This window comes from Canis lupus, chromosome 4 (genome assembly GCF_011100685.1).
Source record: "Canis lupus familiaris isolate Mischka breed German Shepherd chromosome 4, alternate assembly UU_Cfam_GSD_1.0, whole genome shotgun sequence".
Taxonomy (NCBI): domain Eukaryota; kingdom Metazoa; phylum Chordata; class Mammalia; order Carnivora; family Canidae; genus Canis; species Canis lupus.
In genome coordinates, this window is record NC_049225.1 from 8,629,388 (window position 1) to 8,645,175 (window position 15,788).

Below are 15,788 nucleotides of genomic sequence, written 5' to 3' on the forward strand. Positions count from 1 at the left end.
TACGAAAATGCAGAGGAAATCTGGAAAGGGTTAATCAGTTGACATGACACAGCCTAGGAAAAAATCAGTGAGCCTGAAGAGTAGTCAATATAAATTATTGAAACTATAACACAAAGAGACAAGAGGAATGATTAAAGAAAAAAGAATAGAGCATCTAAGAACTGTAGGACAATATCAAACAATCTAACATATATATATATATAATTGGAATTCCAGAAGGATGAGAAGAGAGAGAGAGAGAGATTGAGAACAGAGCAAATGAATTATCTAAAGAAATAAATAAGAGAATTTTCCAAAAATAATAAAAGACATCAAACCACAAATCTAAGAAGCTCAAAGAATCCCAAGCAGGATATGAACATATAAACTTCTCTCCATTATTGCTACATCTCTCCTAATTCAAGTCCCCATCTTTACAGCCCAAACTACTCCAGTAGTCTCCAGTTGGTCTCACTGCCTCTGCTCTGACCCTCTACTCTTGCTATAAACAGTAATTAGAATGATTTTTTAAAAAATGACTCCTCAGCTTAAAGGCCTCCAGCTGTCTCCTACTGCACTTATCTGGGGCCAGGCCCTGACTCCTCTGCACCCTGCCTATCTCTCTGCTCTTACTACTTATTCATTTTTTTTTTATTACACTCCAAACACAGGGGCCCATTTCTGTCCCAAACACACTGGGCATCTTCCACCTCTGGTTCTTGGTTCTTGTTTTCCCTATAAAACATGCTGCCTTCAGAACTGGGCAGGGCTGGCCACTTCTTACCCAGTTATCAAGTCTCGCTTTTTCAACCTTCCCCACAAGGAAGTCTCTCAAGTCTTTTTTTATCACATTATTTTACTTCCATCCTAGTGGATATCAGAAATTATCTAATATCCACTAAGAAATCATCCAATATCAGAAAATATCCCATTTATTTATTTGTGTGCTTGTTGATCTTCTTTCTCTTTATGTTTATGTTCTGTGGGAAGAGAACACATCCTTCTGTGGCCTAAATGTTTAGAATGGTACCTGGTATGATATAGATATTCAAGATTTACTTGTTGATTGAATAAGTAATTAGTTGAACCAAAGAATAAATACCCATTAGAAGTATAAGCTCAGAAAAAAGATTAATATTCAAAATGCGCCCTCTGCTTTTTAGTTATCCATATACTAGAGATTACTTTTAGTTACATGGGGATACCACTCAGCTGATAGGGAAAGCTAGCCATATGGTAGGTAACACATAGTTTGTTAAGTGATGATAAGCCACACACTTTAAGAGGCCTCTCATTTCTGATTATTCATATTTTATTGGTTTTCTGGTTTATTACTACCACCCAGAATCAAATTGTTACCAAGGATCAAGAGATTGGACAATATTTGTACAAATATTTGCCCACTTTCATAATGCAACCTTGACCTAATTTTTATTTTATTTTTTATTTTTTTTAAGATTATATTTATTTATTCATGAGAATACACAGAGGGGAAAGAGAGAGAGAGAGGCAGAGACACAGGCAGAGGGAGAAGCAGGCTCAATGCAGGGAGCCCAACGTGGGACTTGATCCCGGGTCTCCAGGATCACACCCCAGGCTAAACCGCTGAGCCACCCGGGCTGCCCATTGACCTCATTTTTAAAAATTATCTACTGTCTGAACAGATTTTTCAAATGACATGTGACCAAGGCCCAGCCTTCTGGCAAGTGCTAATGTTCCTGTCTATTTCTGTCATTTAGACCTCTTCCATACTCTTGAGCTCACCAGCCCCACCTCACCTGTCTCTGTTCCTTCTGGACCATTCCCTACCCTCTCTCTCCTCCAAACCACTTAACCCCTCTATAGCTGCTTGGAAAATGAAGAGGCAGTGCTGCATGATCTGTTATATTCCTTCCAGACCTCAAACTCTTTCATGCTACTTCTTCTAAACAGGACGTTTTGACTCCTCCTCACCCACTTACTTCCATTTTCTGCTGCTCCATTGCAGTTAAATGAAAGAGGAATTGTGTCCCAATCTCTGTCCCTACCTTTTAGAATATTTCTTCCATTCATAATTACTTTAGATTAATTAGATGATGCTATATACACCTGTTTTTGTTCAGATACATACACAGCATTCTATCACATTTATATAGTTAATCAAAATGTACAATGAAGAACTTAAAAGGATCATCTTTTACCAGAATCATTTCACAAACTTGCTGTGCAACTATAGCAAACCCCTGTGCCTCAAGTTCCTCATCTACAAAATGAGGAGGTTGGAATTGATGATATCTGTTGGAAACAGCCTATTCTAGGATTAAAATTTTTAAATCCACAGTTTTTGCTTTGCAAGAGGAAATTCCAAGCAGGGAGGAGTGAATTCACACCCTCCTCTTTCCCTTACAATGTCATCTGCATTCTCCCTTGCTCCTTTCGGGCTCCATGGTTTTGATACTTCCAACCTCCACCACTCCCTAGGCAGGCCCTTCAAAACTGGATAAGAGTGGATAAAGCACTCTCTTTATAGAACAACTAAGTAGCAAATATAAAGGAAATCCAGAGATATAAACAGTAAATCTGTTTCTCTTCAATCCCAGGAAATCAGCAAAGAGCATTTGTCTAGCATTTCCTTCTCCTGAGATGCCCACACTGGAGTCCAGAAGGGCCCAGACAGCTTTGCACACACCTTCATCCCTCAGAGATTCTTGCTTCTCTGGACCACGTGGTCTTTGAACACTGTATTGTCTCCCAACACACAGAATTTGCTGAACCCAAAGATTCTGTTTAGTGTCAGGGTAATTACGTAAAATTCTCTGGTTCAATCTGCTCAGACTCCCTAGAGTCTACTTATTGAGTATTAGCTTCAGGCTTGAAGGGCCACCCCATTTCTCAGATGGCTTACACATCTTGTTACACTTCTTACACAGTTAGAACAATAAGCCCAAAGCCTTGGGCCCCAAAAATCATCCCACCAGGGTTTCTCAAATTTTGAAGTACATACAAATCAACATGGGATCTCACTAACATGGAAATCCTGATTCAGTAAGACTGTAGCAGGTCTCAAGATTCTACATTTCCAACAAGCTCCTGGCTGCTGCTGCTGCTCAGCCAACCACACTGTAATCACAGGTCCTGGTCTAGAGGTCAGCACATTATTTTTCTACAGAGGACCAAATGGTAAATATCTTCAGCTTTGCACTCCGCAGAGCTTTGCTGCAGCTACTCAACTCTTCCAACAGCCACTGTAGCCAAATGCAGCCATGGGCAATATTGTAAACAAATGAGCATGGTTCTGTTCTAGTAAAACTTTATTTACAAAAACAGATGGTGGGTGACAGTTTGTCAACCCTTTCTTTGTCTCAGAGATGAAGATATAAGCTTCCCTATAGAACACTCCACATTATTGACATCCACAGCTCAAGTCCCATCAACATGAATATCCATCCACATAAAAGATCTCCCTCTAGAGGCTAAAAATACAATACCTCAACCTTGAAATGACACAACAGCATATAGTGTAAAATATATTTATCCCTAGTAATGTCCTTTCTCATCCTTTAAGTTCTTTCTAAATTCTAAACCCTTCTGTCTCTATAAACAATCTTCAAAAAGAAGGTAAAAGCAGTTCAAGTTTATGGATTTTTGTCTTCTTCTCTGAAACCCACTTTCTGTTTTCCGAATGTTTGGAGTGTTGAGGAAGGCATATATTTCAAAAGTTGTTAACATAAGGGTTCTTTCTAATAACTGTTCCGGAATTACTGACCTGCTTGGAATTAAATCCAAGCATGGGGCAGGGCTATCATCCAGCCGGCTTTGAAGGCAAGGTGATGTTAACATAGAGGGTAGTTTGAGACGATGTGGTAAACTCTAGTTATCAGAGCAGAATCATGTTTCCAGAAGTCTGAGCAGATTAGCCATTGGTTCTTTGACAATCTGAGGCAGATGGAACAGAAGCCAGTCTACATACTTCACTTCTGAGGACTTCAGAGTTGGTAAAAGATTCTCAAAAATCCAGGCTTTCACTCAGATTATGCATATTTCCATGCCACATGCTCTGAAGACCCTGCTGCATTTCCATTCAGTAGCCCTGGGTTTAGAATCAGCAGCTAGTGCACAGCAATCAGCCATAGAGTAGTAGAACTCAGATCTCCCCAAAGGAAGACATCTTACCAGTTACTACTCTCTACTGAACTCTCTTTCCCCCCATCCAACCCCACATTAAAATGCCTTACGTGGGCCCTGAAGGCCAGTCTTTTCACAGCCCTTCAAATAAAGAGGGGTGCTTGGGCAATAGCTGCTCAGATCAAACCAATTTTTGAGGGAGGGCAGATTGCCAACTAGTAGTTAAAAATATAAAAATCTAGATACTTGTAATTCTTTTTTTAAAAGCAGCTCTAAAAAAAACACCTCTAACAATAACGTAATGAAAATAACAAACAGTAATTACTAGAAACAAGATAATCCACCTTATTTTCATCCCCCATGGTCCTGTCTACACGAATATTTTATTATTTACATAATTTTTCTTTTGGAAGAAAATAGGGATAAACTTTATGAAAGGCAACTTGGCAACATTAAACAAATATCTTAAGGCCAAATATCTTTTCACATAGCATCTCCATATTTGGAAATTTAACCTAAGGAAATAATAAGAGTATAGGCATTGAGGGGCAGCCCGGGTGGCTCAGCAGTTTAGCGCCACCTTCAGCCCAGGGCCTGATCCTGGCGACCCGGGATTGTGTCCCACATCGGGCTCCCTGCTCGGACGGAGCCTGCTTCTCCCTCTGCCTGTGTCTCTGCCTCTCTTTCTCTCTGTGTCTCTCATGAATAAATAAATTTTTAGAATCTTTAAAAAAAAAGAGTATAGGCATTGATTTAACTAGAAAGATGTCTGTAACAACAAAAGACTCAAAACAACCTAAAATTCAGCACTGAGGTGTTAATCAAATAAAATATTAAATTCACATGAAAGAATGGCATGCAGTCATCACAAATGACATACATTAACTGACAGAAAAATATTTATATTGTATTATTAAAGAAAAAAACACAAAATAAACGTATGATAGAATTCTACAAGGAAACCCTAAAACATTAGAGATTTTTTCCTCTCCAAATTAGAATTTGGAGATATTTAATTTTTACAATTCTACATTTGTAATTCTAATTCTTTTTTTTAAAGATTTTATTTATTTATTCATGAGAGACACAGAGACATAGGCAGAGGGAGAAGCAGGCACCATGCAGGGAGCCCAATGTGGGACTCGATCCTGTGACTCCAGGATCATCATGCCCTGAGCTGAAGGCAGATGCTTAACCGCTGAGCCACACAGGCATCCCATGTAATTCTAATTCTTAACAAGCATTTATTACCTGTGCTATAAACTACTACCAATATTCAAATAAGTGTACTTGAGATATAGTTCAGCTATGATTTGATTACAGGTTCTGCCTTTCTTATTTATATGTTATTTCTTTTAATGGAGGAGTCTTTCTTCTGAGGCTTTAAAGGCTAAAAGCCTTTCCTTATTGCTTTTCTAAAACAAGATAGGAATAATGTGCTGAGAAGCCAAGTGCCCTTTGGCAGAACTTCAAGACATGAGAGTAATCTGAAGCCCTGTTTTCCCTGAGATTTCTAGGCTGCATCACCTCCTTTGCTCTTGTGAAGTGATGACTCATTAAGAACAGTAATCCTAGGGTATCAATGAGAGTTTTGTTTTAATACTCTCTTATCTTCCAGAGTTTTCCAAAGATTTCTAAAAAAGGGTTTATCCAGCATTTTATACCTAGTTCAGGAATCAATTTCTAACCGTTTTAATTCAGGGTTGAGCATTTGCACCCAGCAAGGGTTATGGACAAACTGGTTGACATTCTGTGACATGTCATTCTAGGGAAGAGCTACAGCTCACAATGATCCTTTTCCTCTGACTTCAGGAAAATTGGAATTCCATAATCAATAGGCAAAAAGACAAAAGCTGTCCTTCTGTGTTCTATCTTTTACAATACATTATTTCTTCACATCAGAAGTTCTTTGAAATGATTAATCCCTTTCCAAAAGAATAATATAAAAACTAACATATGGAAACAACCTAAGTGTTCATCAATAGATGAATGGATAAAGATGTGGTACACACACACACACACACACACACACACACACACAGAGGAATATTACTCAGCCATGAAAAAGAATGGGCTCTTGCCACTTGTGACAACATGGATGGAGCTGAGGGTATTATGCTAAGTGAAATAAGTCAGACAGAGAAAGACAAATACCACATGATTTCACTTATAAGTGGAATCTAAAAAACAAAACAAACAAATAAACAAAGGAAAACCCAGACTCATACATATAAAGAACAGAGGGGTGGTTCCCAGAGGGCAAGGGGCTTGGGGGTGTGTGAAGGGGATCAAGAGATACAAACCTTCTGTTGTAAAATAACTAAGTCATGGGGATATAATGTACAGCACACGGGAAAACAGTCAATAGTATTGTATTAAGTTTGTATGGGGGTAGATGGTAATTAGATGTACTGTGGTCACAGGTCAGTTCACAATGTATATAAATGTTGAATCACTATGTTGTACATATGAAGCTAACAGAATACCGTATGTCAGTTATACTTCAATAGGAAATTAAATGCGTAAAAATGTGTTTGGCCCAAACCTAAAGGTTTTACACTGTTTTCAAAAGGTGATAATCTTGTTTTAAAATAGATTTCAGTGTCACATTGATGTCTCTTTGCTAAAGAATCAGTAATTAGATGGCAAGCTCCAGCCACACTTGGGAAGAATTAGAGCAGGGCTTTAATGAAGGCTTCTGCAGTCACAGGAGTGTTAGGGAAATGTTTCTGTCCCAAATCTAGTTCTGGTAGTACCACAAGGCTTTGTCATGGCTGCTGGGATTTTTGAATGGCAACAACAATGGAAACTTTAAGTTTAATGGAAGAGCTTAAACTGCCCTGGTGGGAGTGTGAAATTGAGTGTTCCAGTTTCTCTTTCAAAACTAGCCACCCTCAAACAAACAAACAAACAAACAAACAAACAAACAAAGAAACAAACAAACTAGCCACCCTCACAGTGGATGTCTAGACATCTGCCCACAAATTCAGACCAAACACCTCCAGCAGTGCTCCCTAGCCCCTGGTTGGGCTGCTCATAGTAAGCACTCAGTTGTCCTTTCTGTAGAAAAATAGCCCCTGCTGAAAGGTAACAGGAGAACTTCTATTCATTCTTGAAAAGTATCTCACATCATTCCTTCTGGATTTGGAATGATGTCTTAGTTTCCTGAAGCTGTGGCATTACGTATAAAATCGAGACACTAGATTCTCCATTGTCCTATTTCCCACAGATAACTTTCCCACTCTGTTGAGCGAATATCACATGTGCTTTCCATATTTCCTCAAAACTTTCCATTGTTGGTTGGGGATAGAAACGTGGTTTTTGTTTTGTTTTTTTTTTAATTTATGATAGTCACAGAGAGAGAGAGAGAGGCAGAGACATTAGCAGGCTCCATGCACCAGGAGCCCAATGTGGGACTCGATCCCGGGCCTCCAGGATTGCGCCCTGGGCCAAAGGCAGGCGCCAAACCGCTGCGCCACCCAGGGATCCCAGGATAGAAATGTTCTAAAGGTGCTGTGGATACCAAAGGAAGGATGACCAATGATTTTTTTCCTGCATAGTCTTGGTTCTTTAAATCATAGCTCATTATCCAACTTAACTTTTCCTGGCAAGAGTCTTAGTCTCTTCTAAGAGTGCACACTCATCTCAAATCATGCTTGTTTCCACTCTTCACTAAATCTAAAGATTTAGGTGGCAACACCTAGAATTATTTCTGGCCCACTAGGCTGTGAAAAAGTAACAGCTTGTGAAATCTGAATGTGAACCTATGCTTCTTGTCTTGGTGCTGATCACAGCTTCTTTGCAAAAGATTTCTTTATTTGTGAAATGATGTCTCTTCTGCAAATTTCCTACTCCAAGGTAGATTTCTAATGTTTTCCCCCATTTCTTTTCTAATTTTCTGATTTGAAAATGTTGAATTACAATAATAGCACACACATTGTAGCAGATGAAATTATATAGTAACTAAATACAACAAATCTATAATAGGAATGGTTAGTCCCTTCTCTCATCTATGCCACCCTTTTTGTCCATTTCCAGTCGGATGATTCAATGTAACCATGGCAAATTCCTTATTTTCCCATGTCTTTCCTCCTCAAGCAGAATACATAGGTCCTGTTGGGCCATTTGGAGACCTTCTGTCTATTTGTGGAGTGAGAGTTTATGAGAAAGAGGATATTGAATGATAAGTGTCCAAATTTGCTGATGTAGTTGGGGTCATTGAATAAGGGACTCTAACTTGGTCAGGCCACAATCACTGACCTCAGGTGCCAGCAAGTCCGGTTGCATGGCTTGGCCTTTGGATAGAAAATTAAGGTGAATGTTCATGAGAAGAATTTACTCCACTCTTGCCCAGGGATCCTGAAAAAGGATGTGACCTCATTTTGAGGATTCTCCCTCCCAGTGTCAGGTACTGAGGACACATTGACAACCATGAGTTGGCACTTAGAGGCTGTTCCATTTTCACTTGGGAGGTGCCAGCCCCAGGCAAGTCACAGGGGAAGGAGGCTTTCGGCAGCCTGCAGAGAAAAGTATGGCTTGATCTGCAGGGCCACCACACTCCCACTGCCAGGAGTGGCAGCGTCTCAGCAAGAGAAAATCTCTCAGGGAATGATGCTCCCTTCCTAAAAGGCCACACACCCAAACTCTTAAATAAGGCCCATGAGGAATGATATCTTCCCTCTAGGCTGCCAGGCATTCTGGGGGTAGAAAGTGCTGGAGACTCCTAGAGAGTGTAGGCAAATCTGCTCTGAAAACAGAGGTGAGTTCTGTTCTGTAGGAAGTAGTGTGTCCTTTCACTGAGTGCTAGGATAGAACCTTCCTATCTTCAGGGAAGATGAACCAAGTGCGGGGAGGGATCAGACATTTTTTTGCAGGTGGGTGGGAACACTTGCACTTAAAAAATTTTTTTTCTAGGGAGAAAGGGGGCCCTGGATGCCATAAATCCCGCAAAGCCCTCAGGGTAATTTATTAGACAACTTTGGGAGTGAAAAAGCCCTGCTTCTGCATTCTGGGTGCCCTTTGTGTAAAATCATCCAATCTCAGGGGAAAGGGGACCGAGTAGGTCATCTTTCTATGCCCTTCTCATGCCCAACACCCACTTCAGAGTCCCTGGATTCATTTCAGCGTCTGTCGAATGAAGGAAGGAAGGAAGGAAGGTGGAAGGAAGGAAGGAAGGAAGGAAGGAAGGAAGGAAGGAAGGAAGGAAGGAAGGAAGGAATTCATTCCTGCCTTCTGCCACCTCTCCGGGGAGGAGGCCGGGGGCCCTTGTCGCGCCCGCTTCTCTGCACCTGTGTCCCTGCGCCCTGCCCAGCCTGCGCTCACCTTGTGCTGTTTCCACATGGCTCCCAGCTGCTTCACCTCGTGCTTGCCGTGACGGCCCTCCTCCAGGCACAGATAGCACACCGGGGTTCGGCAGCTCACGCAGTACATGCTGTAGTTCTCCATTTCGTGTTCCGGGCACGTAGGGAACTTGCGGGCAGCGCCGCCCCCAGCAGCTCCGGCCCCTGAGCCCCCCGGGCTCTTGCAGCCACCGCCTCCGCTGGGGGCGCCCTGGGCCGCGCCTGGGGATGCTGAGGCGGCCTCGGCGGGCGCGGGCGGCGGCGGCGGCTGCACCAGGCGGTGCTTAGCGAAGGGTCCCCGGGATGGATGGCATTTGAGCTGGCAGGCGGCACAGTAGAGCACGTCGCATTGCTCGCATAGCGTGGCGGCCGGCTCAGGCGGGGTGCGGTCGCACAACTGGCAGATGGCCACTGCAGCGGCTGCGGACGCCCCATGCACGGCCCCGCGGCCCTGCTGGTACCTTTGCACGATGGCCTCGAGCAGCCGGTTGCGCTGGAAGCCGCGCAGGCCTCGGTGGTCCAGGGACGCGCTGCGGTGGCACTGCGGGCACGTGATGGAGCTTGAGGAGGACGAGGACAGCGAGGAGCAGGCGGCTCCCCGGGCCGCGGCGGCCGAGGAGCCAGGCGGTGCGGGCACCATGGGCAGCACGCGAACCCCATTGGGAGACTTGAGGCTCGGGGTGTAGGAACCGTAACCGCTGTCCGTCTCACTGTGCAAGCTCAGCTTGTCCGCGTGGTCCCCGCCACCTCCCGCACCGCCGCCCAGGCCGCCAGCTGCGCCCCCGCTCCCGCCGCTGCAGGCCGGGCCAGCCGCCGGGTCTTGGTCCAGAGGAGGCGCTGCGGCGGCGGCCGCCGGTAGCCCGGAGCCCCGGGAGTGCAGGAGCGGCTGGGGCAGGTGTTGCTCGCCGTCCGGTGTCTGAACAGCGATCGTACGAGCGCAAGGAAGACAAACGTTGTGGGAACAGGGCAAGATGATGGGCTCCCGAAACAGGGAGCCGCACACGGGGCACTTCAGCTCCTCCTCCATCGCTGCACCGGTAGACCGAACTGCTCAGGGAGGGGGGGGGGGGGAGGTGGAACGGCCCAAGCTCCAGAGACAGGCGGAGGGACCGAGCGTAGTTAGCACCAGAGAGACTGCAAGCGAGGGCATTACACAGGCATGCCCACTTCGCAGCCCCGGGGCACGCCCCTCTCCTATCCTGGGGCCACCGCCCTAGGACCACCGGGGGCAAGAGAAGGGAGGGGATCCTCACCTCCTGCCCGCGAGGCTCCTCCACCTGCGGCCAGAGTCCGGAGCCGGTCGGCTGCCCTCGCGATGGCCTGCGAGGCGCTCTAGGTGATGAATCAGCACTAGCGCCGCCGCCGGCCGCAGTGCGCGTCTCCGCTGCACATCAGGACCAGCGGCCGGGCTGCCGTTTCTTAGCTGTCCTGCTTCAACCCGTCGGCTCCAGTGGGCGGCTGCTCCTGGGCTCCCTGTTGCCCCTGCCCCGCCCCAGTCGGAGCGACCCGGAGGTGAGAAGGAGAGCGAGCAGGGCCGCTTGGCCGCGGGACTGGGTTCAGCACCACGAGGCGGCGGACAGCGCCCCGGGCTCCAGGCGGGGCCCGGCTGCGGGCGGGGACGCGGCGGCCGCTACTGCCTCCGCGGGCAGGGTCCCGGCTCCCGCTACTGCCTCGGCGGGGCCCGGCCGCTCCGAGACCGCCGCTTGCCGCCCTCCCGGGGGCCGCTGCCGCCACCCCAACGCGCCCTGGGGCTCTTCCCCCGCGGCAAGGATTGACCCGCTTCCTTGGTTCGCCGCTGCCGCTCCTGCGGCGCCTCTGACCTTGGCCGCGCGACGCTGCAGCCGGCGGGCGGAGGGCGAGCGCCCGGCTGGCTCGGGAATCCCCTCCCCGCCCCCCGCCCCCGGCCCCCGCCCCCCCCCCCGCCGCCGCCGCCGCCGCCGCCGCCTCCCCGCGCGGCGTGCTGAGGAGTTGTAATTTCCAGAGCAGAGAGTAATGGGGGGCGGGAGGAGCAGAGGAGGCGTCAGCTCAGCGAATAAGGGCTTGCCTTGGCTGCTAGGCGAGTCAAGGGGCAATCTCAAGGGTTTGGTAGAGAGGATCATTGTTAATAACAATCTATTATTTGGACGGAGAGCGCATCTTGAATCGGTACAACGCCCTGCCCCGCCCCGCCCCGCCCCTGCCATCCTCTCCCCTGCCGGCTCCCGCGCTCCCACCCATCACCATAAAAGGGCACAAGGGGACCTGAAAAGCCAGTTGTTTACAAACGGTTAGGTAGCATGGTTTGACAGTCGCTTCCTAGGTGTCTGATAGAGCCCCAAATGCCAAGTCACAAAATGTCGGACAGCCTGAAGTCAAAGGGTGAGGTTTTGTTTACGGACCGAAGCGCAAGCCATTTTCTCTCTTGGTTTCAACCACGAGCTCTCATCCGCGGTGGATGCGGGCCGTCGGCACAGACTGAATGAGGGCACAAGACAGGATTCCGAAACGAGACTCCCTGGCGAAAAGCGAAGACGCGCGGGGTGGGCCCTTGGCCCTTGGAGCAGAGCGCCTGGGACCCGGTCCTACCCTGCTGTGGTTGGGCTTTGGGGGCCGGTGGGAAGTCAGCGAGCAGAGGTGTTGGTTTTATGAATGGGGACATCTCCACGCCAGCCGCGAGCTGCACGAGCAGCCTCCCGCCCGCGGCGCTGGCCGTCTCCTGTGCTCGCTCTTCTCTCTCTGCTGCCGGCGAAGGTTGGTTGGGGGAGGCCGGGGGGGGGGGGGGGCGGGTGCGGATCGGCAGAAGGAAGGGCTCGCAGCGCGGCAGGCTCTGCCTACGGAGGTGTCACCAGGCGTGAAACAGACACAAATTAGGAAATCGTTTGTTTAAAAACGATATGAATATTGAAGTCACGCCTCCCCCGTCCTCAGATTTTCCAGTACTCCAAACAAAGACAAGATAGGCGCCACCGAGCCAGGCGTGGAGTCTCAGCGTCTGCTCGTCACCCGCTGGGGGGTTGCTCTGGCTGGCGGGTGACAGCAGGAAAAGGCTGCAGCCCTGACTACGGCTTGGGATCACTGGCAGGGAGACCACCGGGGGACGGGGGTGGCGGTGCCCTCCTGACAGTAGTCCGAAAGGCCGCCCGAACTTTAGGCTGCAGCCTCCTTTACTGAGCCGTCGCCCCCCCCTGGGCAGGTTGCTTAAGCTTTCTGTCTCCCATCTCGCGGCTGTCAAATGAGTCAAATTATGTATGCGAACTAAATGAAATAATCCTAAATACAAACTGCAAAGCCTACTTCCGGCTTTAACATCCTATGACTGTTCAGTTCCATTTTGTCCACTATTGAGCAGCCTGACTCCAGTTTGTCTTAAGGTTGAAGAGCGGGCAGGCCGACCTCCTGCCAAATAGAGCCCCACAGAGGTTAAGAGACCTGACTTGACTTCCCTTCAGCTACAGGGAGCTTAGAACAATTATTTAACCAGGTATCAAGTATCCCCAGGTGGGAGATGGTGACAAGCCTATCCAAATCTGCCTTCTATCGATAAAACCATAATGAGGTGGATCCTGCCTGCAATGCTTTGATAAGCCTTCAAGAAAGTTGCTACAGTATCAGGTCATGAACACCGGGCATGAGTATAGGCAGGCCTGTGATTGAATGCACTTGAAGATGCATTTCTTGTGATTTCAGCATTATCATCCCTCAGTCTAGCCCAGCGCAGCCTCCTGGTGACTGCAAAGAAAGTCATAACCTCTTACAGTTCTATTGTAAACAGCCCCCTCCTTCACCAAGCAGCCATAAACCTGAGACCCACTCTTGTCATTTTTAGACCAAGGTAAACTGCCTAGCAGCATGGGGAAGACTGCTGGAGGGGTATGTAAATCTTTTCCTGTACAGAGGACCTATAATTCCAATAACTCTGTCACTCAGGCTGAGCATGATTTTGTTTTCCTTGGAGAGGAAGCTCATCTAATACAACAGAATTGTGCACCTATGCCTTTCCCACATGCCCTCCATTCCCACCACCTCAATTCCACAACCTAAATCAGCTTAGCCTTGTACTGCTAAGGCATTGCTCACTTGGGGGATTGGTATTCTACAGCTGCTTTGTATAAACTGAGGTTACATAGTCATTTCCAATATCTCACTGTATAGAACCATAATTAGTAACAATTGTCAAATACATCTTTTATATCTATAAAAAGCCCTCTTTCTCTCCCAACTTTGCCATGTAGAAAAGTGTAGAAAAGTCTCTTATTCTCAGATCCTCAGTTTTTTGTATTCTAAGATTTAAGCATAGAATTCATTGAACTTGAAATTTCCTTTTGGTTCTAAAAGACTCTATATATTAGTTATTAATAACAATATAGTCTACTTAATAAAAAGGGCTCATGAAGAAATGTGATCCCAGGGTTGAATACCATATCCATTTTTTTTTTCAAGTCTTTTGTATATTTTTAAAGTCAGGGCCATGCAGAGGGTGAAGCAGGTAAGGTTGGCAGATCTAAGATCAAGGCACTGGCAGTTCTGGTGTTTGCTGACATCATCTGCTCTTGTATCCTTACATGGAAGGGAGAGGGGAGTGAGGAGAGCAAGCTATCATCTTTCCTTTTTTTTTTTTTTTTTCCCAAAGGATTTTATTCATTTTTTCATGAGAGACAGAGAGAGGCAGAGACACAAGGCACAGGGAAAAGCAGGCTCCATGCAGGGAGCCTGATGTGGGACTTGATCCCGGGTCTCCAGGATCCCGCCCTGGGCTGAAGGTTGTGCTAAACCGCTGAACCACCCGGGGGGCTTTCCTGCTAAGGGTGCTAATCCCACTCATGTGGATTCCACCTTCATGACCAAATTACCTCCCCAAGGTCCTGCCTTCTAATACCACCACATTTCAATACATGAATTTGTGGCAGCGGGGGGCGGGGACGTGACACAGATGTTCAGCTCAAGGCACAATGTGGAAGCATATCCTCACATATAATTTCATTTAATCTTCACAATCTTGGGCAACCATATTTCCTCAACCTTATGATGTACATATTTTTATGTATTGATGTGGCTGAAATCTGGAAGTATCCTACAATTGAGAGATATTTCTTCCTCTACTTACCCTGACCTTTAAAATTTCTTATTAAATTAATGTTCATCTAATAACCACTTAGAATTATGGAAATATTTTATTATTTCTATTTTATAAGCAAGGAAACTGAGATGAGGAAACTCAAGGTCTCGCAACTTGTGATGATGGACCTAGAACTGGATTGACTTCAAGCTCAAGTATTTTCTATGAAGCCACAGTTGATAATTTCCCTCTGAGCTTTGAGTGACTGATGGACAGTAGAGGGGATCTCAGGAATCCAGACAAACCATGCTCTCTGTTCTCACTCAGTACTGTTGAATGTGAGGCTGTCCAGGCTATCCCCATTCTCCAGGTCAGGTGTGCCTCTAATATGTTCCTGGAAGCAGCCTGGATTATTTCCCTGTAGCAGTATCATCATCTGCCATTTTATTTACATATCTCTCTCCTCTTGACAAGAAGTTCCTCTAGGATGAGATCGTGTCTGTCTTGTTCCCATTGTGTTTTCTCCATCATTGCCTGGTTCCCTGTCTGTCTTTGTGGACCAACTGACTGTCTACAGGTTCAAGATTATTTATCCCCATAACCTTTCTGAAAACTGGTGAACTGGTGGGAATCTTTCTTTTGTTTTTTCTTCCCTGTGGAAGGTATCAACAGATCCACTAGGAAATTTTCTCCTTTTAAGTCTCAGATTCAAATATGTTATTTTCTTTTTGTTCTTTTTTGTGTGCGTGCACATGCTGTTAAAGGCAACAGGCCGGGGACACCTGGGTGGCTCAGTGGTTGAGTGTCTGGTTTTGGCTTAGGTTCTGATCCCAGGGTCCTGGGATCCAGTCCTGCATCAGGCTCCTCACAGGGAGCCTGCTTCTCCCTCTGCCTATGTCTCTGCTTCTCTCTGTGTGTCTCTCATGAATAAGTAAATAAAACCTTAAAAAAAGGGGAAAAAAAGAAAAAAAAATGGTAGCAGGCCCCAAATGGAGCCACTTATGCTAAGCCCCACATCACCAAATTGAGACTTAAAATTACAATTTTGGCCCTCTTAGAAATGGAATCTAAAACCAGTCAATCAAGAATCGCCTGATTAGCGCTCATTAGGTAATCTGCCTAATAGACCCTTGTCATCCCCTAGAGGAAAGCCATCTTGTAATAACCAACCCATTTTTTTGGTCTCGTATGACATCCTTATTCCTGCTGCCTTCTGCTTATAAAAGTCTTTCATTTTTGTATAGCTCCAAATAGCTCCTTTCTATCTGTTTGGTGGGATGCTGCCCAGTTCATGAATCAGTGAAGAAAACCAATAGGATTTTTAAAATTTA

General features: G+C 46.3%; 1 protein-coding gene across 1 annotated transcript in view; it reads right to left on the bottom strand.

Moving 5' to 3' along the window:
* The window catches only part of TRIM67 (tripartite motif containing 67), a 50,310-nt gene extending 39,328 nt beyond the window's left edge, over positions 1–10,982 (bottom strand). The window contains exon 1 of the mRNA XM_038533921.1: positions 9,406–10,982. Within this exon, the coding sequence (XP_038389849.1) occupies positions 9,406–10,449 (1,044 nt within the window). The 5' untranslated portion in view covers positions 10,450–10,982. The remainder of the gene's footprint in view (positions 1–9,405) is intronic.
* Positions 10,983–15,788: the final 4,806 nt, after the last annotated feature.